General features: G+C 35.8%; 4 protein-coding genes across 6 annotated transcripts; 3 read left to right on the forward strand and 1 right to left on the reverse strand.

Moving 5' to 3' along the window:
- Positions 1 to 13: 13 nt before the first annotated feature.
- Positions 14 to 961, reverse strand: LOC114535854 (bis(5'-nucleosyl)-tetraphosphatase [asymmetrical]-like). The gene has a single exon (XM_028557170.1). It carries the CDS (start codon positions 933 to 935, stop codon positions 501 to 503), a length of 435 nt encoding a protein of 144 aa, XP_028412971.1. The 5' UTR covers positions 936 to 961; the 3' UTR covers positions 14 to 500.
- Positions 962 to 1,008: 47 nt separating this feature from the next.
- Positions 1,009 to 4,890, forward strand: LOC114535852 (programmed cell death protein 7-like). 3 transcript variants are annotated; one of them, XM_028557169.1, is made up of 10 exons: positions 1,640 to 1,728; positions 2,226 to 2,315; positions 2,724 to 2,813; positions 2,893 to 2,982; positions 3,186 to 3,317; positions 3,434 to 3,572; positions 3,645 to 3,851; positions 3,936 to 4,011; positions 4,277 to 4,388; positions 4,471 to 4,889. In XM_028557169.1, exons 2-10 carry the CDS (start codon positions 2,298 to 2,300, stop codon positions 4,504 to 4,506), a joined length of 900 nt encoding a protein of 299 aa, XP_028412970.1. In that variant the 5' UTR covers positions 1,640 to 1,728; positions 2,226 to 2,297; the 3' UTR covers positions 4,507 to 4,889. The 3 variants fall into 3 exon arrangements, with proteins under 3 accessions (XP_028412969.1, XP_028412968.1, XP_028412970.1); XM_028557168.1 differs by lacking the exon at positions 2,226 to 2,315 and having other exon boundaries at positions 1,009 to 1,728; positions 2,673 to 2,813; positions 3,939 to 4,011; positions 4,471 to 4,890; XM_028557167.1 differs by lacking the exon at positions 2,226 to 2,315 and having other exon boundaries at positions 1,009 to 1,728; positions 2,673 to 2,813.
- A 325-nt stretch (positions 4,891 to 5,215) lies between these two features.
- On the forward strand, positions 5,216 to 13,060 carry LOC114535925 (coiled-coil domain-containing protein 60-like). The gene is made up of 19 exons (XM_028557259.1): positions 5,216 to 5,587; positions 6,375 to 6,482; positions 6,750 to 6,826; positions 6,968 to 7,037; positions 7,277 to 7,401; positions 7,736 to 7,794; positions 7,933 to 7,981; positions 8,127 to 8,264; positions 8,560 to 8,667; positions 8,883 to 8,988; positions 9,177 to 9,426; positions 9,513 to 9,634; positions 9,824 to 9,917; positions 10,031 to 10,049; positions 10,238 to 10,387; positions 10,498 to 10,653; positions 10,888 to 10,978; positions 11,214 to 11,312; positions 11,430 to 13,060. The coding sequence occupies exons 1-19, from the start codon at positions 5,291 to 5,293 to the stop codon at positions 11,535 to 11,537; spliced, it is 2,226 nt and encodes a 741-aa protein (XP_028413060.1). The 5' UTR covers positions 5,216 to 5,290; the 3' UTR covers positions 11,538 to 13,060.
- Positions 13,061 to 14,931: 1,871 nt separating this feature from the next.
- LOC114535877 (erbin-like) lies at positions 14,932 to 26,476 on the forward strand. The gene is made up of 19 exons (XM_028557205.1): positions 14,932 to 15,063; positions 15,165 to 15,282; positions 15,382 to 15,460; positions 15,761 to 15,850; positions 15,979 to 16,035; positions 16,430 to 16,493; positions 16,762 to 16,836; positions 19,490 to 19,634; positions 19,812 to 19,884; positions 20,027 to 20,072; positions 20,307 to 20,390; positions 20,638 to 20,753; positions 21,108 to 21,177; positions 21,526 to 21,622; positions 21,907 to 21,968; positions 22,258 to 22,407; positions 22,589 to 22,651; positions 25,924 to 26,011; positions 26,174 to 26,476. Exons 1-19 carry the CDS (start codon positions 14,932 to 14,934, stop codon positions 26,464 to 26,466), a joined length of 1,902 nt encoding a protein of 633 aa, XP_028413006.1. The 3' UTR covers positions 26,467 to 26,476.
- The last annotated feature ends 56 nt before the right edge of the window (positions 26,477 to 26,532 follow it).

Genomic DNA, 26,532 nt, shown 5'->3' on the forward strand with positions numbered 1-26,532 from the left:
TAAATTTAAATTCCTAAATCTAATTCAGACGTCTGTGTGTAGTCAAGTACAGGTTGTTGTCGATGGAAATGCCTGCGCTGCATATTATGAACAACCAAACTCACTTATAAAAATGGGTGTAAGGCTCGTGCGACTCGTGTAGAAATTGCTCGCTTTTCTGCCCAATCTGGGGGTAAAAATTGCAGACCTTCTCATTCAATATTTTGTGATATATAGTTGTGCTATAGGCTGGGTGTTCAACTATATTGAAATAACTAAGACAGAAAACTATGATATAGCCTTAGAAAATACACACAACTTCTTATTAACTAATGAACATAAACATTAACTTTACAAGGTTATACATTATAATTAAAGTCCTAAAGGACATTTCTATTTTTTTACAATACAGACAAAAAGTTTACTACAATTGTCAAAATCAGTTCTATTTTTACATGCTTTTCTCTTTTAGGTGATGTTTGCATGCTTCAAAGTACAAACTTGTGTCTTTATTTTAGCAGTTATTTTCCATTGAGAAATTTTTCAGCAGATGTTAATGCCTCTTGAGTGTCATGGTATCGTACTAACTCGCAAGCTTTTGCAAGATTTGCCCATTTAAAATCTTGATGTTCATCCGACAGTTTTACTCTACAGTCATGGTCAGTCAACTCTGCAAGCCAATATATCACCTTTTTTAAAGCGCCTTTTACCGGATACTCTAAAACAATTTTAAAATCTTTCATCAAATTCAAGGATTTGGAAGTTATTCCTGCCTCTTCTTCTGTTTCTCTAAAAGCTGTTTCTTCGTCACTTTCGCCTTCTTCAACATGTCCTTTTGGCGGTGTCCAATGGTGACTTCCATAAGATGCTTGTAGAAGAAGATATTCTGTAGGATGGTTTAAAATACGACGAAATATTATCAGACCTGAAGCTCTCCCTCCTGCTCGAGACGCCATCTTGAAGAAAAGTTGCCTGAATTTTAGGGCAATCATATCCTGCATGATATAATACACCTGCACATTTCTGCTGCCGAGACTGTTGAGTGTTGAGCAAAGTTCATGTTCCAAGAATAAAAAACTGCATTGAAAGAAATTCACAATATCTATGTTTTGTTGTGTGAAATAAAGCGTTGAGAAAAGCAAAAAAGGTGTATTCATCAGAATGTATGGGGATGGTAGTTCAAGAAACGGTTCAAACCAAGGCCAGCAAACGTGGCCTCGTGGTAGTTCAGTAAATTATTCTGGGCAGAATACATTTGCAAGACCACATTTTGGTGTTTCCAGTTATTCCCCACAATCTACATATATTCCAAGGAATGTAGTTCCACATAACAATCAGGGTATTCAACATAATGCAGCAACATTTTCTCAACAACATGGTATTTGGGGCAATAATGGTGCCTATGGTGGCATGTTTCCACCAGGACAAAATTCATACCATCAAAGAGGAATTAATCCGGTACCATACACTGTCAACCAAAGGAATAACTCAGGATTTAATTTTAACTCTGGTGGTTATGATGGAAATAGCAAACAACCAGCCAATATGTATCAATCACAGAATGTTCCACTTGTAAATCTAAATTATGGGACTCATCAATTACATCAAAGTAATGTACAGTGTTCATCAAGTCAAATATTACCTCAAACTCAGGTTTCCTGTCAGGAAGATGTGGACAAAATGTGGTTAAAGAATTGGTTGGAGCAATGTCATATACAGACAACAGAAGTAAAGAAAAAGACTCTCAAGGTTTGTCAAGATCAATGTTAAACCTGCACCAGTCCAGATAATAAAACCTCCAGGGCTTGTCAGGGATAGGTTAAGAGAATAGCATGGTTCTGATGACCTTTTTCATAGTTTATGCATATATAAATCACCCAATTCTTCATATCCTTAAAAATATTTATCTACTTACAGTATATAATAGGCATAGAAGGAATGAATATTTTGTTGTTTTCACTATTTGTCAAATAGAGGATCATATTTTGCATATAAAGCTTTTACCCCTACTTATTTATATCTTACATTGACCTGCTTGTACTTTGACATTACTTACTTGTTTTTCTCTGCATTCAGCTTTATCTCATTCTAACTTGTTCCATTGGCAATCATCCCCTGCCTTCTATTCCATTTTCATTAACCTCCATTCTTGTTTAATCTACTGTATATATTTGCATTTGCCAACATTTCTGTTCACCAATACTGATATGGTTTGTCACACAAACTTGTTGTTTGCTGTACTGTAGTTATACTTGCTCCATCTTGTGGTAATTATCAGAGCATTATCTCCAGTGGATGTTTAAATAACAGATGAACATATGAATGAATCCTTTTTAGTATCCTTTGGGAAATTATTGATATAAATATGTAATGAAAATTATGCATTTTATGCACAATTATTCCAACTTTCTGCTTATCAAACAATGAGATTGAGTAGAAATATTGTAATTTTTTCATCAGTAGATTCTAATGATTGTGATGAGCCTTTTACAGGAATTAAATTGGAATAAAAATACAAGAAATTTTAATAATGCTGTTTAGCTGGATCATTAATTCTCCTGCTCTCTTCCCACTTCACTTTTTTAAAATCAGAGAAACAGTTTTTTAACCAGAACATATATTATTTATTTAACACCATTCAATCATTTAACAAGTATGTACATCTGACGCACATGTTTATAATATTTGTATAGATAAGTGAGGCACAGAGTCTTTTTCAACGTTATTTGAGTCTTAATAATCAGTTAAATCAAGAATATCAGAAACTTCAAGAAAATCTTGAGTCTGGTGTTGAAGAATGGGAAGATTGCCTGGCAAAAGCAGAAAAAACTAAAGTGAGTGTCATATTAGTTGTTGAATAATACCGCTCAGTCTGTTCTGTATTTTGCTGTATTTTTTTCTGGTTTATTTTAGGAAGAGATTATCTCAGTGCAAAATACTTTGAATGATCCAGATCTCATTGAGGATTTAGATCAGAGGATTCACAAAAGAAAGAAAAAACGAGTCAGTACATGATGACATTGATAATGACGTTTTTCTGTGTGTGGTTTTATTAAAATAAATTTATTTTTGAGACAGTTAGTATTAATATATTCTTTGATATATGTAGCCTTGTATTTATTTCATTGAGTGAAAAAGAAGATATAATAATTGTACCTCCAGCTAGTGCAAGTTATTTTTTAAATCCATTTTTCTGTGAACAACAGTTGTGGTTGAAAAATCGTAGAAGACGTCGTTTCTTGGAGAAACAGAATGATGAAGAGAGGAGGAAAGTTTTACATGAAAAAATTGATCTTCTGCAGAAAGAAATCAGAGATAAAGATCTTGCAGCCAGAAAAGTAAAAATCGTGTCAATGTCTCCGTACATACCATGTCCTTATAAACACTGAAAAGCATTTTTACACTGGGGTTTCCGTCCTGATCCTTCCTACATATTTTTTGTTATTTTATCCAGGCAGCTTCCTTAAAACACGAAGCAGGAGGGGTTTTGGGTGAAGTCAGACGAAAACTGCAAGATTCGTATAAATTACAAGAATTAGTAACGTCCCTTACGAAGTTGCGAGCGATCAGGCAGTCTGAAGGCGAGAAGAAAGGTAATATTAAGAATATCTTCTTTGCATATTTGACTTGCGATGGCGTTGTAATAACATTCCACCTTTTAATAGGTGTTTACCCAAAGACGTCATCAAGTGAGGATAATAATTTCACAACAAGGTGTGATTATCTTGATAAGATGATTGAAGAGAGAATAAAAACTTACAAAGAGGAAGAAAAAGCTTTGAGAGTGATTTTAATGGAGGAAGAAGGACAAAGAGAAATGAAAGAAAAGCAACAAAGATTAGAACAAAAAGCACTTCTTAACTTAAGTAAAGGTTAGGAATTATCGTTGGGTTTATCAACTTGTTTCTAGAAAATGCTGGGAGAGAGAAATTATTGATATATTCTGTCTTTACTAGAAGATGATCCTCTGGTTGAGTTTCGTCGTTTTTATGAACAAGCAGATGAAAGTATTCAATATCTCATTCAGATCAGGTAATACAAAAAACGTTGATGTCACATAGAGCTGCTCGTATTTATCATACGTGGAACATACTCCATGCAATGACACCCTTCTCAATATGTTGAGATTGTATTAAGAGCCCGTGAACTATCTTCCTTTACGATTTCCCCCCTTCCTAATGCATGGTTGTATTCCTCATTAAGATCCTCGCTCTCTCTGTCAGATGATGAAACTGTGAATTTTTTCTCTACCATCACTTACGATGTTCTGCTGATTATTTCATCATTCATCTTCTAGGAGAGACTGGGACATGTATCTTACTTCAGACATAACTTTGGGTAGCAGAGTCCCGAATGAGGACATTCTTCCTTGTTCTCCCTCAAGTAGTTTGTGGGCCTCCCTTTTAGAGGTAGGCACTAAAGAATACTGCAATTCTCACAATTCTGACACAAAATTGACCGCAGCTAAACTGATTTTTCTTTATATTTCAGACGAATGATCACAGCAAGAATATGGAATGTGGATGAGGAACTTTATGGATTATCCCACAGTCTCATTTAGCTTTGTCTTCATGTTCGCTTTTTCACGCACGTGTATTTTTTAACAATAAAAAATTATCACGAATGTATTTTGCCGTTTGCCAGGTTTTTGCCGTCTTAAGAAAGTTAGAATGCTTCAATATGTTTTTCATCCCGCCACAGCAATTGTAATAAAGAAACTGAGCGCAAATTGCGTACAATTCATGCACATTGTGCACATGGAGTAATTTCAGCAACTTTGCTTGAGAAAGTTTAACATAGATTCACTGGTAGTAATGCCTAGAGTCAAAAATCTCTTTTCTTAGCATTCTGCGTATAATTTCCACTGTCCTATAAACGGTCTACTTGTCAGAACCTGTGCCATTCTTGACCGATTGGTTGGCTAGGCTTGAGTCTAATCACGAGTCTAATCACGATCTAATCTGTTGTCTGCAATCTTGTAAAGGTCAAAAAATATTTAACATTTGGGACCTTAAAGAATGCAGACACTGTCCTTTTCCGAGTTTTGTTTTACACTACAGGACGAAGAACACAACACCAGCCTGTGTTTTAACTGCAGCCAGTGTAAATATTTAAACTAGGAATAGCGAAATGAATATTCAGATTTATGAACTCCAATGTCAGGTCAAGTGCTCATTTAGTCATCAGAATTTTAATGAGCGCAACCGCAACCAAGGTAACCAAGCTATGTCGCAGTGTTTATATAGTCGCAGTGTTAATAATGTTACAAGATAGTATTGAGTTCCTAAATTAGTAAATCTCTCTCTAAATCATGACTACATTAGAAGATCCACGAAATTATGTTGCTTCCAAACCTGTATCGGAAATATCTCATAAAGGTCTGCGTGTGTCAGCAAGAAGCTCCCTCGTCTATACATGCAGCGTGCCAGAGAGACGAGAAGTTGCTAAACAAAATTACGTCAGGCGAAATCATCAGATGCAGAAATGTGGTTATAATTCTGTTTCTTATAAACCGTATAAAACTCTCGGAAAGGTTTATCTTGAAGACAAAAACCTGATTTTGGTTGCACTTGGCCAGAAAGATGACAAAATCAATGCTAGCAGTGAGGTTTGTATATACTACAATTATATCATTTAGTGAATCATTATCGGCTGCTCATTTTAATATTTTAAACATATTAATTAATTAGCTTCCACTGCATGTCTGCAACTCCTGTACAGTCAGCCAAATAATTTGAAATTTGACAATATTCAACTCGATACCAGCCTGCGCACATATCCTAATTGTCGTGTAATTCGATTCGATTCTTTGAAATACCCCAGCATGATAAATACTGTAGTGGGAATTAAAATGGGAGTGCAGATGAAACTTTGCTTTGCCTTTCACATGTCTTCATATGCTAGAGGCGTTACGCGTCGCAAGGCTGATGTCCTAGGCTAGCTCGTGCCAGATAGTGCCGCCAGCAGAAAGTGTCTCCACATCCGCAAACAAATAATGTCCCTCCGAGGACACACTTGTATTTCTGAAACTATCTTATACACCAGTATTTCACACTTAATTGTAGTTAACTCTGAAATCTAGGTTTACTTTCGTTTCTCATGTTTCCCGCACAAGAGGTTTACGTGACGGTCATGTCGCAGTGCTCGTACTAGTTTCGTCCAATTGGATAAATGCTTTTCTATGCTTTCTAAACAACGAAGCTATGCTATCGGTTGAAACAGAAATGTATTGTAAAGTTCAGCTAATGAAAATCATTCTTGTGAGGAGCTGCGACACTCCTTACGGTTACGTGACTCCATCATGACTCTTCACAGCTCGTAATCTCCCTCAACTTCATATCTCTAAACTTACCCAGCCAGCAGCTTGCAATTCATTATTTTTTTAAATTTAACAGAATATAGATTTACGTGTTATCCAAGAACCAAAACTAGAAAATAATGAACACAAGTCAAAGACAAAGACTGTCGAGAATGAAGAAAAAGCAGATTGGAAATTAACCAGTGTAAATATACGCTCATTTTATAATTATTTCATTCTTCAGTCTCGATGAAAAATTACTAATTATTCCTACACGAGTATATCAGCAAGAAAACCACTGCTCTTGATGTCTCAAGACACCCCTTAAGCGTGCTTGCCCCCCTCCCCCTACCAAAGCCAGGGCCCTGGCTACGCCCTTACCTCATGACAAAACTGTTAAAATAATTGTGACTAACGAGTAGGCATAAATATTCAAAAAATTATTCTTATTCAAGAAATATATTAATTGTAAGAATCTCAAGTGCAATTTTTATCCTTCAAATCTACTGAAAAGCTGGAGAATATTCAATCACAATTATCAAAAGGAAGGTACGCCGTGATGTAGTAATGAAAACTGGGGCCCCGGGTATATTTCAAGAGCCGGGAACAACTAGTGAATTTACGTGTCTTCTTAAGACAATTGACCTGCCTGCTTGAAAGATTCATATTTCTTTTGCAATTTTCATGTAGAAAAATGATTAATGCAGTTCGACTTGGTTTCAACCTGTTTCGTTTGATCAAAGAAGAAAAACAGCGAAAGGTTAGAATGCTTTTTTGTCACGCCCCAAGGGCTCATGGACGAGCTTGAAAAATTTACGAACGTTACATAATTTCTAAATCCTTCTGCATCTAGATCAGTTCTAATGTCTCGGTCTAAATGTTGACTAAAGGAACAGGAAGGTTTCACATTTTGCTCGAGTATTGTTGACAGTATTATAGTTGTGGAATGACTATAAGAACATCTTAGTTTCAGTTGACACGATTATTTCTTTTTTGAAGGCAGACGAGGCTGAAGTAGAGCGACAACGGAAGTTGGATAATGCAAAGAGCAGCATGAAAATTATTTCGCCGTCAGAAAGTTCAGATGAATCAGACGACGAAGAAGAACGTTCAAACGTTAAATTGTACGTGCGGTGAATGGTATTTTTCAGTTGTTCGCAATATGGCTATTTATTGATTACGCGTAAAGTATTGAATATACAGCATAATTATATGAATGAGAAGCTATTAAAATGATCTGCAACTTAAAATAATCCGCCGTAAAAAAATCATTAGAAAATAGAACCTGCTCTCTTTATACGCTCGCGTCAAGATGATCTGATTTGGCACTGAGCGGATCTCTATAGAGACATTAATACTTGTAATACTGCATGTAGCCTCTTATAATTAACGCTTCATACAGCCCTCAGATGACTGATGAAAAGAATTCCAATGCTGATTTGATTTTTATTGTTTCAGTGAAGAAATTAGTGATCTGAAATCGTCTCATGATGATGCAATACCTCTGGATTACTTAAGTTAGTTTCAATAATTTGTTTCACATGTTTGGTAACTAGTAATTCAATTTAGTTGCTCAGTAACTATTTTGTTGGACCTCTTATTCTGATACGGAAATAATTTTTAGGCCCTCTGTCATGCATATTTTTGTTTCAAAGGTGTAGATACAAATTTCGAAGTTCACACAGACGGTTCAATGAGTATATCGTAAGTGATTACTAGCTAGTGCGTATAGTGCAAGTTCGACGATGTGTGAAAACCAGATGAATATCATGTATATAGTTTTCTTTTCATTTATTTTCTTGAAACCGCACAAAATTACGTCACTATTATATTCCCTGCATTCATCCAGAGGCAGAGATACTCCTGCGACAGCTCTGAAATCAAGAAGTGCAGGACAACTTTATCAAAAGAGAAAACCTCGCATTTCGTCAATGCGACCATATTCACCAGTTTTCTCAAATATTAGTTCGCCAAATTTGGACTGCAGGTATAATGAAACTTTTAGAAACATGTCATCATTATTGCTTCACTATAATTGCCATGACTGATGATAGAAATTGTGAATATTGATAATATATATCATCATGTATGTATTCTACTTGCATGAAATCCCCCTCGAGAGTCGAGTCTTATTATTGTGTTTGAATGATTAAGAAGGCAATCAGTCCTCTCGAATTATTTACGTGTCGGTGATATTTCATGATTCGTGCTCAGTGAAGTTATTTGAGGCAAGTTGGCAGACCACGCAAGCGCTGTAAAATTAGTTGTTGTTTTATCTTTAGAGAAAGTTTATTTCGTCAACTCTGTGCTCTCAATTGGATCCTTGATGCAATGTCACAAGATGTTTTCCCGCCTGTTGTTAGTCCAATAACAAATTGCTGGAATATTAAGTAAGGAATGGTTTAAATGACGTTGTTGACGAATAATGTCTGATTTCTGACTCGACCATGGTCGAATACGTCGTTTTCCGGCGGACTCGATCATAGTCGAATACGCCATTTTCCTGCGGTCTTTACTTTATTACTCTGTTACTTAATGTTTTAACTATTATGTATTATATGATAACCTAAAAGCTTTTAAAACCACTACTCTGTAATTTGTTCAGAGATTTACTGGAGGAATCTCGAATATCAAGAAGAAAAGTTGAGAGACAGAGGCAGTCTGAATCCAACTGGCAGACTCTTCTAGTTAATCCTTCACGCTTTTCACAGGTAAATGTACGGACCTTATTCCAGATTGAACCTTTTATATCCAGATTAAACCTCATTTTTAAAAACTAGCTGAGATTTTATCAATTGTTGTGTCAAGAGTCAAACATTTTTACCACAATAAAACAAACTTGTTGTCCCATAATAGCTTTACCAACCTGCGTAACCTTCCCCCTGGATTTATTTTTCAGAGAAGCAACCGTAAAGGAGCTCGTCGCATTTCTGTTCATCCTCAGCATCTTCAACGTCTTTCAGCCGTCACATCATCATCTTCAAACACACTTGCAGTGAAATCATCAGCGTCACCTGTGGAACCGAAAACACGGCTGGCTAGTGTATCAAGTACCGACCCGGCAGTAGAGAGTAGTGAAACTCCAGTAGAGAGTGAAAAAAATATTTCAGAAAATGTCAACATGAACGACGAAACTAAGACAGTTGCAGGTTTGTGGATGTGTTAATTGTGTGTAGTTTATCACATTTACTTGCTTATAGATGTCGTTGTCATCTCCCTGAATAACTTAATGTAGGTACACGAGAAGAAAAAAGTAAGAATGTAAAAGAAAAACGTTTGGTCAAAATGAAATCATTTACAATGAATAATAATACACCTGAGAAGAACCAACCGAAGCAACGCAGTAGTGTCTTATCTGTAAGTATTAAATGGTATTCAAAAAGGGTCGCACCAAAGGGGGTATTTATAGGGGTCCGTCCCCCAATTTCATTCCAATATTAATCAATGATTCGGAAAAGGCAAGAACGGCCCTGAAAACAATCTAAAAAACAAACGAACAAACAGAAACAAAGACACTGAAATGTTGTAAAAAATCTGATTTTTCAGCAAGAGGAATTGAACAGACTTATTTCTTCAGAAGTTGGGGAAAACTCTTCGAAAAAAGCTGAATCTCGAGTGCGGGCTTGGGTAAGGCAAACAGGTAAATGTTTATCACATATCTTCTTTTTCACCGCTTCTAGCATGCTTGCTTTGACTGACAGACCAAGCAGTTGTAAACATCGCCTACTTTGCTTTCTTTCTTTTTATATATAGATCAGAGGAACGCTAAAACGTAAGTTGGCTGAACCACTGTCACTACCACATCATAATTGTTTTTTATGCATTTTTAAGCATATTGTTCAGTACCCTAAGGAAGTTGCACAAAAAGAATTTTTATTGGATTGTTGCAACGTCTTGAAAAAACGTAGCTATTTCCATAAAAATACGCCTATAAATATAGAAATATTATCATCCTCTTAGGAAGTTCTTAACGGCTGCTCTGAGTACATTTGGTGCCATACGGATGAGCAATAGTGTTGCAGAAATACCTTCAGAAATGAGAAGACGATTTAGCGAGGTGACGGAAGAAAGGAATGTCTTGTTACATGATAAACTAGAAAGACAAAATAAGTACGATTTTGCTCTCTTTTTTATGATATTTGAGTGAAAATTGAAATGAAGGTATTTTGGTAAAAGTTGGCGTAATTCAACAAGATTTTCTTTTTTCTGTTTGAGTACAGAAGAAGATGGCATATTTTACAACGTAAATTTATCAGACTCGGTAGTTCGAATCATATTCGGGATGCTTTAGAGAAAATTCGCAATGACAGTTTTTCAGATGAACCCGTGGAGACTGGTGAAGAAATGAGACAACGTGTTAGTGAGGAGTGTGAATGGTGAGTAAGTTATTCACCACCACTCCACCAGTTATTCATATAACAACTATACCATCGTGTCATGAGTGAATGAATGCAAGAGACAGCATATGACTATTATTAGATCCACGATCGGCGAAAAAATTGAACATTGCCCCTTCCAAACACCATGCAGTGATGCGTGTTCGTCATTATTATCATGTTGTCAACAAGTGATCCTCACTCTATTGGATACTAACTATGATCTTTGTCTAGGTATAAGGACCTAATCGACAATTTTCCCGAGGATATCAAAAATGATCGCTATATTAGTATTGTATTGAACAAGATAGCTCAATATGGATCAGTGAGTATAATTTCAGTTTTCTCAACTATCAAAATAGATAAAATAGAATGTTCAACAATTTTGATTGCAAGACAAGAGGCAGCATATATTTAAGTAACCTGTTTGTGACCAGCAAATACGTTTGCTGCAGCCCCGTTTGCTGTACCCAGTGTCTTTTCACTGATTATGTCTAAGAAGAATAAACATCTCATAGAAATCTTTTTGTCATTCATTTATTCTATTGTTTCTTCAACAGCTGGAGGGAAGAAAAGTGAGTGTACAACATTTTCTGAAGATCATGGCGACATTACGACCTTGGGAAGTTTGTTATCCAGAAATAGCTGCAGCTATAGAGGTCAGTTGACAAATACTTAAAGTTTTATCCACAATTCTGTTCCCCTCCTATGTTTTAACCTTAGCAATTGTTTTGATGTCGACATGCGCCAATGTAAAGTTTGTAATTTTTTTGTAGTTTGTGCGTGAAAATATTGTTGGATTTTCAACAGTGGAATATGATGATTGGTTTACGTCTTGGAATCCCATCAAGCAACGCTCTTCATCCGCCCCAGTCCCTTCATAGGCTGCATTAAATTTTACTCAATGGTGCAGTGCGATTGGCGTGATTTCTTTAAGTAGGGTTACACCAGGCACACTCGTGTAAACTCATACAGTGCGTGGCGGTGTGATCCTCTTAGTAGGGCACTTACTGAGCGACATTATATTCCAAAATGTTAATAACATTTCAAGACGAACATTTTCCTTGCGCAGTGCATGAGCCACAAAGTGGCGAAGCTCTTCCGCTTTTTTGTTAGAAGAGACATTTGGCTCTCTTAATCACGTGCATGTGTTCTAATCTAAGCCTCGTTTACAGTACGCAAACTAACCCGGGCCGGTCGAACTCGGGTAAGGGCAAACTCGGGCTAGTTTTTGCACGCTTAACTTAACAAATGTAAGCACGCTTGATCCAGGTTAACCCAGGTTAGTTTGAACCCTGCTTTGGAGGTGGGCTCCCCTGAGTCGAACCCGGGTTAACACTAATGTAAACAAACCCAGGGATCGACCCGGGTTTGAGTTTGCGTAGTGTAAACAAGGCTTTAGACTTCGATTTCACGAAATGTCGAGCTTTAGAAACGGATGGCGAGCTTTAGAAACGGAGGAACATTTGAGATCATGTCAGGAATTGAAGTTGTCAGTCGTTTTGTGGAATATTTGAGCAAGAACCGAGCTCTTTATAGCTTCTTAAATTGTCTTTGAAAAGTCTCAAGAGATCTGAAAACTTAACACGAGTTCCCGTGATGGATCTGAGCGTGAAAGATCATAAAATCATCAAGACTGTTATCCAGTTTATTGTAGCATTGGGTATTATTTGTCCCAGCCTTTTCGAAGGAGTAGGTGCAGCCTTTAAACAAAGAACTGGTTTTGGTGATGCTTTGTGAGCTGAGCAAGAGATCAAGTGTCCACAATGTTTCTATAAGTGTGTATAATGGTCTTGGTTAATTGTCTCGACGAGCCTTCGTTGAGCGGAGAGATGTTGAAAAGCACCCCCTGTGCTGATGTTAAGTTTGGCTAACTCTGGCTTCAGTGTATAATACCTGCGTGGTTCGATTCATTGTTGCGAGGATTCGAATGGTCGCAGTAGGTTTGTCCACTTTCTCTACAAGTGCCGTCCCAAACTTCGAAGTTATGTATTTGAAATTAAATCAAAGTTGGATTTTATATGCAATCAATTGGGAATAACAATTGAATGTGCTCTTAAAATGGCCATAAACATGCCGTGTTTCTTGTTGTGGAATGAAAATTTAGCTACAGAAGAATTCAGGGTGATTCATCGAGATTATGGTCTACCAATGGGATCTAACTACCTGGATTACCATACTGCACTGCTATACCCAACAATGGTGAAGTCTTTGTTCAAAGTATCTCATGGAGCATTGATGAATAAACCAAATCCACAATTAGTAGAAAATCTTGAGTAATGTTCTCAATGTCAGATATTTTGAAATATTAATTTGAAAACTTGCAGGGAAAGCCAGGGGATTTATCCAGACATTTGATTGACAGTTCTCGAGCTGAAGGCACTAACGAAAACGCAGAGTTGACTGTCTGGATGCCTTTGTTTGGTTTCTGGACTCTGGTATTGTACTATTGTTTAATTCAAAGACTCAGCCATGCAGAGACTGGGGAGAGTATTAGGGTTTAATTAAGGTGGTTTTTAATCGATATAAATTTTTTTTTCGAACCATATCCGTTCCATATATGTTTAATACCAGTATTTTTTTGTATGTAAAAGAAAAATTTTGAAAGCATGCGAAAAAAAAAATTTGGGAAAGAACTTAAAAACGCCCAAAAGAGATCATCCAGCCTATGCCACAATCTAACCTGGTTATGCAACCGGCTGCAATATACCAACATAGTTACAACTACGAAAGGTGCAAGGACAGTTGCTATAGAAAGAACTCCCCCCCATAACTCACATCTTAACGGCCGTCTAAGGGGGAGATGCACTACGGCCCCCAGACCATGATGTATGTGCACCTAACCGTTACGTCTCAGTGAGAAACAGAGTATGCATCGCCACAAGCCTAGCGCGTCATAGACGAATCAGCTACAGTGGCTAGCCCTGAGAGCGAAGATAAATTTAACGTATTTAAGCTTTTCCTGGTCTCGGGAGGCGGTCTCTAACAAGCATATGTATAGAAAACGACTATTAGTAATATTAAAGGCACACGCTTGGAAATGACAAGATTTAAACGCCTAAACGTCTTTTTTTAATTGTTTTTAACGAGAAAATAGTCATCAATGCGATACTGAATTTAAACGTGTTACCATTTACCGTGTTACTGTCAAATTTACCGTGTTATGATTTTTTGGTGTTTTGATACAATCCTAGATGAATTTTAACATTTTAACATCAATATTAGCTATGATTCTTTATCATTGTGAAGGCTCATTTACAAAATATCATCAGTATATATATCTGTCTATTATTTCTATGCTGGTAACCGGTTCATCAGAGGTGCGGTTCTTGTCTTCAAGATCAGTCGCAATGTTTCTGGCTTTCTACTGAAAGTTTCATGTTGATTGAATCAGTAAGTCAGTGTTGGTTATAATCATGCTAAATCACGTCGCACGGGAAATAAAATTTCCGAAAATGAAGCCATAGTTAATGAAAAACTCTAGTTATTAGGTGTAGACTGAATTTCACTGGCTCTAGCTAAAACAGAAAGGCAAAAATAATTATTAATGAGTAATGACTTCCTGTTTTCTCGTTGGGATCTCGGCTCATGTTTGTTTAGCAAGTTATCCAGGCGTGTCACTAACCAGTGAACTCTGGTGAGCTCTAACCAGTTCACTGCCTCCTGGTACTTACTAGTTACTCCACCAGGATTATTGTTACGAAAATAGACCTGAGTCACAAAATGCAAAGTTAACATTCTTTGAGCTCTTTTTTAAAATATTTACGCTTTACAAATATATATTATCTGTAACATGTAAGAAGCAGCGATGAAAATGCAATAATTTGCTATTACCAAAAAATATACAAAAGATCTTCAGTTTTTTGGAAAATCACATGAATCAGGGTTTGAACTTTGAAGAGTACTGAATATTGAATTCGTTTTCACGCACGACTTACTGTTTTTTATTTCCGGTGCTATGAGTGTCAGCGCTTATATTACAATTAAATATAAAATGGCACTCAAAGTTTTCTTTCAAAATATTTGTTGTAAAAAGTCCTAAGAAAAACAATAAACACGCCAGGAAAGGCGAGGAATGATGTGAACAGGTACAAAAATGCCCTAACTAATGAACTTATGGAGATAAATCGATAATGCGTTTTATCGTCGTGACTAAAAACGAAAATTCATGATGTAAACAGATTATGAAATAGCCAGGATCGATGTTGAGAATGCTTTCGACTTATAGTCATGGTCAAGTTAGCTTGGCATGTTAAAAAACTGTTCTTGTTTAATACAATGGATGAAGAACCGATAATACTAGACTATAGTCATAGAAAATTGGATGAAGTTCCACAAGAGATATTGGATAATGGTCGAATGTTAGAAGAGTTATATCTTGATTGTAATGACATAGAACTTTTGCCAAAGGTAAGTACATTCATTTTGCACTTGTTTGTGTTGCACATCAATGTTTATGTCTTCCACTGATATATTTGCATTAACAGATTATTGTTCATTCTTTAACTCAGAAACTATTCAGTTTGCCAAAGTTGAAAATCTTGGCCGTGGTTGATAATAATCTATGTGAGCTATCAAAGTTTTTGGGAAATTTAGACTGTATAGAGTCGCTGAATGTCAGCAAGAATTGTAAGTATATTGTTATTGTACCACCTAGGAGAATCAAATTTAATCTTCAACCTGTTTTGATCACTGTGCAGGTATAATTAATCATAATTGTTTCCACAGGTATCTCAGAGTTGCCAGACAGTATTAAGAACTGCATACAGTTATTGCAACTTGATGCAAGTGTTAATCCAATTGTTAAGTATGTTCATTAGATTAATTATCAGTAGACAGTAGCTATAGGTGATTGCATGTTAGGTTAATAATAATGGTAACCAGACCAATTAGTTATATTCCTAGTATAATGCAATTGATTTTGCACTGATAAAAGCCTGGGTTAACGGACCGAAAGCTTTGCAGTATTAATTACTTACGTGGTGTACCTACAAGCTAATTAATTTCTATTGTGATACTACCATGCAAAATTACAAAAATATTATAGAAACTTTGTTGTAAACACAATCAAGTTGCATGATCCAATTAATATTTTTACTTCTCATAGATTGCCAGATGGACTGTTTAACTTATCAACTTTGACTCATTTGATGTTGAATGAAACATTTCTGGAATATTTGCCAGAAAATATTGGGAAGTTAGTACTGTATATTTTGAATGATTCCATAATTTACTACCTTTCAAAAATTTAAAATATATTTATTCTTTTCTTTTATTCATCCATTATATTTTCATCATCATTTTTTTTTTATCCTTTTCATTTAGTATATCACAATTAAAAGTTCTTGAACTACGCCAAAACCAATTAAGCGTTTTACCAAAGTGAGTACACCTGTATTTGTCTAGTAATATCTTGCATTTCTTTTCAATATGCCTTTCGATATGCAATTGTGGGTTAATTACAGCGTCCAGTTTCTGAAAAGCCTCACAATCAACTGATCCTAAATACGTCTCCTTTACCAGCTGATATTTTTAGTGAATATTTAATTAAAGCTATTCCGAGGAGACGTCAACATATTAAAATCACATTACACAATTAAATATATCTGTATGTTTTGAGTCAGTTGATTCATCTTCAACGAGCCTTTTTGGAATAACTTTAAATCTAAATTAATAAGTCTACATGTATTTGCCTGATTATAATTTCAAAATTTTAAAACTGGCACGACAACCCTGCCCAGCTCTTTTTGTGAAAAAGGGTTTATTTTTACCCTAGATCAATGCAGAATTTACAACAGTTGAAACGACTGGATATTGGAAACAATAAATTTGCAGACTTGGTAAATATACGTTTTTGTAGAAATTTCATTTTTATATACAACGTTTTTGATCGTTTCCACAAGATATATATAATAATGATAATAAATATAAACATTGTTCATCAAAGTTTTGCTTGAAAGATTTTTTCTTCGGTATCGTCACAATTCTCACGTTTATAGGGTTAGGCCTTAGGGCCGCCTGCGGTTTTCCAAAATCGTTTAGTTAGGAACATAGATATCCTAGTTGTATCCATTATTTATCTAAAAATATTGCTTTTATCTCATTTAGCCTGTTACCATTTGTCACATGACAAATCTTGAAGAATTGTTGGCTGATGGAAACGCCATTGAGGAAATTCCTCCGGTAAGTAACTTTATGCATCGTCATCTTATCGATAAAATTAAAACCGAAAACGATAAACCGATAGATATCCATTTTGTTGTATTTTAATTAACTCTTTAGAATTCTTTCGTTATTCTTTATAAGGATATATGTTATCTAATTAGTAGCTACTACATATGTGTAGAAATATTGTAACTATCACGCAGTCTGACATAAATTTGGAAGAAATGATGCATGGGGAGATTAAGCTGTGCGTGTTCTGCTCGAAAAATGGTTTTCCATTCGCCAACTGTCCCCAGTCTTTTCCAGATCAGCAAGCAGTAAAATGTCTTCAGCATTGGTCTTCAGTGACATTCCATTTGTAAATCCATTTGTAATCCTGCTGTCATGATGTGTAAATACTTGATGAAGAATACATATCAAGTTTCCCTGCTTTACACTCTTCTATAGAAATAGATATCGTATAGATATCTTCATGTGTAGAAATTATCTACGTGTAGACTTCACGTGTTAAAATTATCGCCAACTTTGATAAGGCATGGTGCTGTTTCTCATGGTAAAATTCTCACTATACACACGTCTGTCAAATACTAACAACAAAACTTTAGTAAAGTAGCATAACAATAACGCCGTTTGCAAACAAATGTCGTTTCCAGTGCTTCGACCACACTCGCGCTATGGGAATATCGTGCCAATGTATAAGGATGAATATGGACAGAAAACTAAATATGATCTCTATCCCCAGTCCAATCGCAATTCTGATTAAAGATTCTCGTATGACAGACCATGGAGAGATCTCGAAGCTTGTGATCATGTATAACACGATATATGTTTGACCTAGAAGTATTGTATTGTTTTCAAAAAGTGTATTTTGTACCTCAATGTCGGCTTTAAGTCTCCTGTGATGGGGTGTGTCTTCAGGCAAATAAAGCAATCTGGAACAACATGATTGATTAAGATATCTTATGATTCGCGCCCATACCCTTTGCCGAAGACCAACCGTTGCTTTTCTAAGTGTACTCGATACACCTGACAGAACTGACATTCCAATAAACCACCAAATACTCTTAAAATCTGCTTGCATGAATCGGTACAAGCAAATCCACCCTGCGCGGATATAATAGACACAAATGAAGCTTCGTTCCGGTTCAATAATCTGAGAAGAACGCCAAAGAGCGATATGTCTGCACATAGCAATAGGTACTATAGCTATGGTTGGTGTTGAGATAGCTATTATGAATCTATACACTGCGTTATCGAAGGAATTAAACCAGAAAACAACTGCGTATCTGTAAAACATTGCCACTGCAAATGAGCATAAAAACGGCACCAAAATAACCGTAAAAATATGACGATGTGTGTAGGATACGTTTGGATAATTTCCTTTTATCTTGCGAACAACGATAACACATTCCCATACAACAGCAAGTGCATAGGTAACATTTCCTGGTATGCGATACCAAGAATACGTGTCGTAAACACCATACAAGAGTAAAAAACTTGAATATAACGAATAGAGAAGAGCAGATATCAATCCTACCATGACAGTCGAAGAGTAGTAACGCTTGAATTCACTGATGCCAAACAGAACCAGTAACGTTAAAGGGAACCAAAGATTCAACATTATAACCTCAACACTATTGCCAATTAGTCGTATTTTCATAATTTCAAAGGAAAGTGTGTAATTTCGAGCACGCCATTGTGAACATAAATCACATGTTTTTAAGTCAAAGTAGATGATGAATAACCCGGTAATAAATAACGGCAATAAAGCAACAGTCATGCAAAATGTCACCTTCAGACTTCTGAGTAATGACTGTGTATAAGAACGTTCGATTTGCTGTTCATAGCCCAGCTGAACATATTCTATAGTTGATGGACAATTGTCTTCCTCGGATCCGGAGGAGGAATATTCTCTGTGAATTCTGTCTTTCCACATGTCCCAATTAACGTGTTCAGATGCACCGTTTTCAACGCTCATCTCGCGAGAAATTCGTGGAGTGTCCAGAGTCAAAGAAGAAAACAAAGATAAAAATGTAGCGATAATCTCCTGCAACATTTTCCTAACGAAAGTATTTGTTTGCATGCGTAGTTTGTTTCACATTCAAGTTTATGATATTTTAATAAATATAAACCACCGTATTATAATACCAACGATATTTCATGGTGAAACCAAGCCAGCCAAGGAACGTATACATGGAACAAACAGGAGGATGAAGTTATGCCACATTTGGGCATTTTCTTTATATTTTCCAACGCATGTATATAGGGCTTTACTTGAATGGAAAGCTATCATTGCTATAGTAATTAATTAGGGGCCGTTGTCACAAAGGTTGTCGGCTGGAGATAATATAAATACATAATATCGATCACGTGATTGTACTGCATACGTTAAATTTTTGGGAATCGTTTGAAATCTGTCTTAAAAATTTCTTAAATGTCACAGTAAGACGAACAATGTTGATATTAATAATGAAACAAGAGAAAAGTAAACAAAATAAGCCATGTTTGTATAGTCACTTGATTGATATTTATATATTTGTATATATATTCTGACATGCATGGCCAACCTTTTTGACAACGAACAGTTTTGAAAAGCACTTACTTTTTACAAGTACTTTTGAAAGGCAAGTACTTTTTACCCTCCTGTATCTTTATCTATTTCGTTTTCTAGGTTATTGGTCTTTTAAAAAACATGATTTTGCTGGATATTTCTATGAATAAATTGGAGAGTTTACCTCCTGAAATTGAATTTATGGAATGTTTGACCGATCTCTATTTATCCGTAAACGAGCTACTGGAACTGCCTGAGAATATTGGTAATTATCTCTAATTGGTTGATTAAGTTTTTAGTTTTTAACGTTTTATTCCATTGTCTATTCTAACATTCCGGAAATGATTTGAGCCATGCACCACCACCATTAGAATCAATATTAAGTTTATATCACATATTTTATATTGACAAATATATTATCAATTACTCAAATATTTTTAAGGATTTTTGAGTAGCTTGGAAACATTGAAACTGGATGAAAATGATCTGCTTTTTCTTCCACCTTCATTGGGCAGGTAAATCGTTAAATTTGTTGCGCGTCGTTTTGTGAGATTTTAATTAAGCAAACCAACTTGAGGAAAAAACTTCATCATACTGATACTTTACTGATACCGTACTGATTTATTTCAATATGTTTTCGGGTGAATTATTTTACAGACTTGAGAATCTGGAGGAACTCGATGTCAGCACGAACAACCTTGAGGTAAAAAACGTGGAAATATTGATTCTTAGAAATCAGAGCATTTGTAACGAGAGAGAATAATTGAGAAGTGATTCGTATTTAAGACGTTAGACTATTAATATTTTGAATAGCGGTTACTTGCATGAGGACCATTTTCAGTTCGATCTTCTGTTTTTCTATTCCGGCTATTTGATGATTTTTATGACGTGTGTGTTTGCCAAGCGAACTATTGTATGATTCACGATCATTTTGCAGGGGTTACCACGTAGCATGGGAAAATTAGCACGGTTGAAAGTGTTGAATCTTGATAACAATTGTATCAAGTCTCTTCCGGATGAGGTTCGTATGGCGAATAGGAATGTTAATTGTTCATCAAAATGTCACCGATAAAGAAGATTGAGAATCAGTACCACGAGAAAGGGGGGGGGGCGGTGATCAGTACCACGAGAAAGGGGGGGGGGGTGGTGGTCGAGGTTAACAGGGGCCGCTGAGCATAGCGAGCGCCCCCCCTTCTCTACACACCGGTCCCTCAGTTTAAGAATTAATATTTATTTCCTCTCATGCACATTTATATCTATTTGTTTAGCTCGGTAATTGTTCATCGTTATCACTGTTGTCACTACATAGTAATAATCTTGTGTCTGTTCCTGAAAGTTTTGGTGGACTAACTAATCTTCAGATGATCAATCTTAGTGCAAACATGTAAGAAATTGTTATTCAAACAGATGGGGAAACCAACCTTGTGCGATTATATTAGAGTCTCCTGAAGAATGACATCAATTAAGCTTGAGCAAAGGCTTGTGAATCATGGATCGAGTATAATAAACACATGCGCTTTTATCAGCTATTATAAACAGTTTCGTCCCATGAAGGATAACAATAATGACCATATGTCACCACCACGGGTCCACGGTGACAATACTGTGTAATTTTAATATACTAGCTGATAATATCATAAAAAGATAATATCATAAAAATTGCTCCTAATATATATACTATATACTGTCAGGAAAATTCAGCAACTCTTTTCTTAAGATTACCCGTTTTCTGTTCTAGGTTGAATTTTCTTCCTATTACTTTCCTTGGTTTGAAAACTTTGAAAGCTCTCTGGCTTTGCGAGAATCAGGTAAGTATATCAACATCGATTTCAACAATTGCATCACGGTTGCATATATATTTATTTTCCATATGACAGCCAATTTTTTGAAAGAAACTGGGCTATAGCTATGTCAGAACCACCTACATTGAAACTCAGTCTTATTCAATATTCTTAATCGTTCATCATGTAAGATCGACAATAGACGGTTCTGAGCATACAATTATACGTGTTCTATAGTTTATCTCAGTGTTTATATCCTCATTGCTGTCGAAGCAACAATTCCATCGAAAGCTTTTATAAATAATGCTAAACTTTATTTATTTTCAGTTTATTGTTTCATTAACAGTTCATGCATGAAAATTATCTTCACTTCAGTCCAAACCAATTGTTCCACTCGAGCGAATATTTGATGAAAGAGAAAAAAAGGAGGTTGTCAGTTGTTGCTTTTTGCCTCAGAAAATGTGGGATGAAGGTAGGCAGCAGCATCATGCGTTTTCTCTAAATTATTTCAAATAAATGCGGATTTATATTCCAAAGTATGAAGCCAAATATTTACAAAATGTCAGAAACTAATTTTTTCATATTATCAATCACTTGAATTTCTTTACCCCTTGGAAATGAGTTACAACCATTAGACTCACATCTCTATCTATGATTTTGTTACGGTTCTCCACACGAAAAAATAGCAAGGATGGCCCAGCCCCACTTTCAACACACAAACTAGACATGTGAAATTCTTTTGATAAATAAATTTAGATGAAACTGAAGACCATCGTGGATCGGGAGAGGAAAATGTTTCATCAGCAAATGAAGATAGCGTACGTTTTACGATCTTGTTCCTGTTTGATTTGCAAAGCAATGAATTTTATTTAATAATGATTTTCAGCCAAGGATGCCCTTGCTTTTGCATGTTTTGTAATGATGGCACACGGTAGCAACATAAAGACTCAGATGTTGCGGTATATTAACATAAGAAATGTCGAAAAGAGAAAGCGTCTCAAACCACAGCTCGCATGATTTTTCAGTTCTTTTCTTCAAGATTTTTATAATAATATTCAAGCTCTCGTGAACTCGGAAACAATGAACTATTCGAACCTGTTTTTCCAGGTTAACAACGCGGGAATTCAAAATAAAGAGGCAGTGCGCACAAGAGGAAGCATTTCACAATATCTCATGAACAGAAGTCAGAGTCAAGATGATCACACATCTAGTCCTGGTAATGAGCTTGAGAAGGTGACACCTTGGTATGAACAAGAGGTACAAGTGTGGATATTATATTAATTACAATAGACACTTCCCGAATTTGCATGAGTGCACAGAGAACAATACCTTGGAAACGAGGCGGGTATTGTAATGTAATGATATAGCACTGTAATTATATGGACACACACGCGAGTGTTTTCTTGCATTGTGATTCCTCGATCATTTCTCCTCCCAGTTTATTGAAAGTATTGAAGACAACGAAGTTTTCTCCGATGAAGATCGACATGTTCACGTTGAGGTAAATGTTTGATTAGTATGTTCATATAGCTAATAGCTTCCTCCGTGGGCATCACCTTTAAGTTGGCAGGCGAGAAGAAATATACGCTTGCGAAGGGGACAGAGAGAATTATTTTTACCAAATTGAGAACCGGAATAAGCCAAGATAATGTAAATCTACAAATTCAAAACAAGAACAAGCAATGCTCGTTGTGCATACAAAGACTGTATATAGAAGCAAGCAAGCGCGAGATCTCTGTAACAGCATAATATCCGTAACAGATGCTCCTATATTTACTTTCTATTTATTTTGCGGCAGGCGGATATACGAACCTTTAGGAACCAAGGTAGCAATGACAATATGTAACTACATGAAAGAAAATTGAGCACTTACTGTAACGAATCAGTCTAATACGTGGGGTTTTCACGCTGAACAGGTAATAAGGCGCACAACAGGTGCAGGTTTGAGTCACAACAAGGACTACAATAGTATAGACGCATGAGATATAGAGAGCAAACAACGATTATAATGAGATCAGCGTCGCCAGGTAGTCGGAACGTAATATTCATCCCAAAACGCATACTAGCCCGCGTCCAGTTGACGTAGGCAAGTCTAATCGACCGACCTCACAAACTATAATGAAAAAGCCATACGCTAAACCCAACCGCCAAGCGGTTTAATAGCCGACGCCACCAGTGTTGGAAACCGCGGGAGAGGATAACACCAAGCCGAGCAATCATCCTCTAAATTAACGGGTGGGTGTTGCATGAAGAAACGTGATTACTTCAGACGGTCTACAAGCAACAAGTTATACAATTAATGAGCTTAACTTAGTAGTTAAAAGACACGGGGAAAACTTTTTATGTATAACAATTAACATAATATATATCTATATATTAAAACCTACTAATACGAGCAACATTTAAAACTCAATAAACCATCAACACTCTACAAAATGTCCGTAAGATATTTCTTTCTGTGGCTTTCGTAAATACATAGTTCAACGTAAATGCAATATAAAATGGTTAATCTATATTATTCATGCATGTAGGCTTCTGACGTCTGTATTAGTAAACTAGTATAAAGAGTGGAACTTGATCTCGTTCAGTTGAGAATAAATCTTTTATTTTTTAAGAAATCATTTATGTTTGACCTGATTTATATTGGTTCAGCTGGGGTATAAACATTTAAGCATATAAGATTGTAAAGATTGTATTTTGCTCTCGTTTCATGCATGACGTTATCTGATTTGCCAAGTTTTCTAATTGAAAGTTTCTGTATGTCAGTAGTTTTTTAATATCTTAAATTAATCGAGATTAGATTTTTATTCTGTGGCGTGAATAAATGCAAGTTATGAAAAGGCTTGTTTCCACTCATGCAGGAATATCTTTCTCCAGACAGGAAGTTTTTTGTCAGTGAGTTCTCGACCTTAACTAATGCCTTTGATACAAAGGAAATTTTCTAGCATGATTTACCGTCTCCATTTTGAGAAGCGGTATTTTTGTTGGGTGGAAACCTGCCTATAAAGTTGACAAGAATGTACTAATTTCAACTTATCATATAATTGCTGTCAACTGTCCACGTTAACTCAACAGTAGCTGTCGTCATCTTTTGATGTTCACTTTAATTCTGATATCGGCCTTTGCAAACGATCGCAAATATCCCCGACTCTGTTGGATACAAACAAACGCCTTCACAGGAGTTCCTCGTTATTACATCTTGCTGGCTGCTGCAAAAATTTAACCATTTAAACAAATTCTAGCTCTAACATTGATGATAACTATGCACATGATGTATATCAATAACGTTGATTTGTGATTTATATATAGCTGGTTTTTGAGTTTATAAACAAAAGATTTAACATATCCGAGTAAAATGGTCTTGTCAATCACACAAAAATATTAATTTCGTACATCATGTATGTACAATTGTGTACGATTTTTAAATGAACGTATTAAAAAATACTAGCTATAATACTAGCTATATTCTTTCATCCTACTATATATTGGACATGATAAAGCTACATGTAAACACGCGTTTTATGCCTGTACTGTCGGTGATATTGATTTGTATAAACCTGGCTTTGATATTGCTCATCTGAAAAATGCACAATGTATATATTTGTATGATATTTTACGGCAAATGATTTCACTTGTTCCTACCATCGCGCTTAAACATTGGTCGGATATCGGATATAAAACGTGGATAAAGCGATTTGTATAGATATATCTTATATATTTATCGCATATATGCATGATTGAGTAATTTGAGTTATACTATAGTCTGAACTGTACTACATAGTCCACATTTTTCGCCGGCGTTTCCTATACGTGATCATGAATATGGAAGGGAGTGGGCATGAAACCAATCCCATGTACGTACGTGTGTTGTATTCAATTTTACATTTTGACGCGTTTGATATATTCTTAATTGATATTTTTCTGTTACCGATTTAAAACATGAACGTGTGTCAATAATATTAAAATGAAGTTGAATGTTTGGTGTGTGTCACATATCGGATACACGGTTTCTAGAACAGTCTTTCCACCAACGTCACACAAATTATGTCAACCTCTAAACAATTCAGCTGGTTATAGCCGCATAACTTTTTAAAATTTGTTTTAACCTGAAGTATACAAAGAATTCTCGGCGTTAAGATCCAAGGCCTATCAATCTCTACGCGAGAGTTGGTCGAAGGCTCTTAAGTTTGGAGAAGGTCCGGAGATTTTTTGTATACTTTTGGATTCGCTTTACCACATGTGAAAAAATTTACTTGGGGAACTGCCATGCACGCTCTTCCTTGTTAATTTGATTGCTTGGATATACTTATATTTATTTCCCTCATGACTAGTTGAAGTTAGTTGACTTTTCAATAAGAATTGATAGTTTCAATATCCTTCATTATGTATATTCAAACCATGCATCATGCATGCATGTCCTCTTATTATTAATATTTGTTTTCATGAGACACCTGTTGAACATCGTTTCGTTTATATTTTCAAAGTCGACTCAAATATCGAAATTCTAAAATATTGAAATTCTAAAATTGTGTAAGAGAAAATGTCTAACAAGGAAGCAAAAATGCAGGCAAATTTGATTTTTTCCAATATGGAATCTTTGCATTTCTGTCGATGTTTTCTGAGAGAATATTAATGGCTGTTATTCCAGGCAGCTGGTAAATTCTTAGTTGTTTTGAATGCATAGAATCATCGTTGCCCACAAAAGACAAACATATATTTTTAAAATATTCATTGTATCTATAATTAATGCCATTCATGAATTGAATCTTTCAGAACACGACAGAAGAAGAAAGTTATCATTTGAACCGATTGATAAATAAACAAGGTTTTGATTGTCGACAGTCGTCCGTAGAGGATCAAGGTATATAGCTATTATTCCTTTAACTAATTAATGCATCAAACTCACTGCCACCTTCCTGTCAAAATGGCACTAATGCGTCAGGAAGTATTAATGCAAATGAAACAACTATACGTTTATCTAATAAAGGATCTAATGACTTGTCTTTGTTTTCTATTGCACAAGACCACTCCTTTAAAGACTCGGATGCAGGCGGAGCCACACAAGACGACCGCAATGATGACATATTATTGGTTGACGCAGAGGGCAGCAGTCATAATGAAGGAAACACGTCAGTCATAATATCAGAGTTGGAGTATTTGAACAATCTTAACATAACAGAGGAGAGTTGTGATCTGACCACATCAAATGAGGAAGCAATGCGACTACGATTTAACAATAAGAGGAATAGAAATGGAAATCCTTCGTGTACGTACGAGGCATTTAAACCAACTCGGTTTAACCTACACAAACTCTGACGAGCCATCGTGGAGCACAATAAAGAAAGATAATTCTTTAGAAAGTTCATCGCCAACAATTAAGAA

Source organism: Dendronephthya gigantea, unplaced genomic scaffold (assembly GCF_004324835.1).
Source record: "Dendronephthya gigantea isolate DGI-Jeju-01 unplaced genomic scaffold, DenGig_1.0 000127F, whole genome shotgun sequence".
Classification (NCBI taxonomy): Eukaryota; Metazoa; Cnidaria; class Anthozoa; order Malacalcyonacea; family Nephtheidae; genus Dendronephthya; species Dendronephthya gigantea.

Bases quoted from the DNA above. Each gene is read 5' to 3' on its own strand.
- LOC114535854 (XM_028557170.1), bottom strand. From the start codon at position 935: ATGGCGTCTCGAGCAGGAGGGAGAGCTTCAGGTCTGATAATATTTCGT.
- LOC114535852 (XM_028557167.1), top strand. From the start codon at position 1,141: ATGTATGGGGATGGTAGTTCAAGAAACGGTTCAAACCAAGGCCAGCAA. The intron at 1,729-2,672 runs GTTTGTCAAGAT...ATATTTGTATAG, and splicing joins TAAAGAAAAAGACTCTCAAG to ATAAGTGAGGCACAGAGTCT. The intron at 2,983-3,185 runs GTCAGTACATGA...TGTGAACAACAG, and splicing joins ACAAAAGAAAGAAAAAACGA to TTGTGGTTGAAAAATCGTAG.
- LOC114535925 (XM_028557259.1), top strand. From the start codon at position 5,291: ATGACTACATTAGAAGATCCACGAAATTATGTTGCTTCCAAACCTGTA. The intron at 10,388-10,497 runs GTACGATTTTGC...GTTTGAGTACAG, and splicing joins AAACTAGAAAGACAAAATAA to AAGAAGATGGCATATTTTAC. The intron at 11,313-11,429 runs GTCAGTTGACAA...ATTTTTTTGTAG, and splicing joins AAATAGCTGCAGCTATAGAG to TTTGTGCGTGAAAATATTGT.
- LOC114535877 (XM_028557205.1), top strand. From the start codon at position 14,932: ATGGATGAAGAACCGATAATACTAGACTATAGTCATAGAAAATTGGAT. The intron at 15,064-15,164 runs GTAAGTACATTC...TCTTTAACTCAG, and splicing joins ACATAGAACTTTTGCCAAAG to AAACTATTCAGTTTGCCAAA. The intron at 22,652-25,923 runs GTAAATGTTTGA...TGAATCTTTCAG, and splicing joins ATCGACATGTTCACGTTGAG to AACACGACAGAAGAAGAAAG.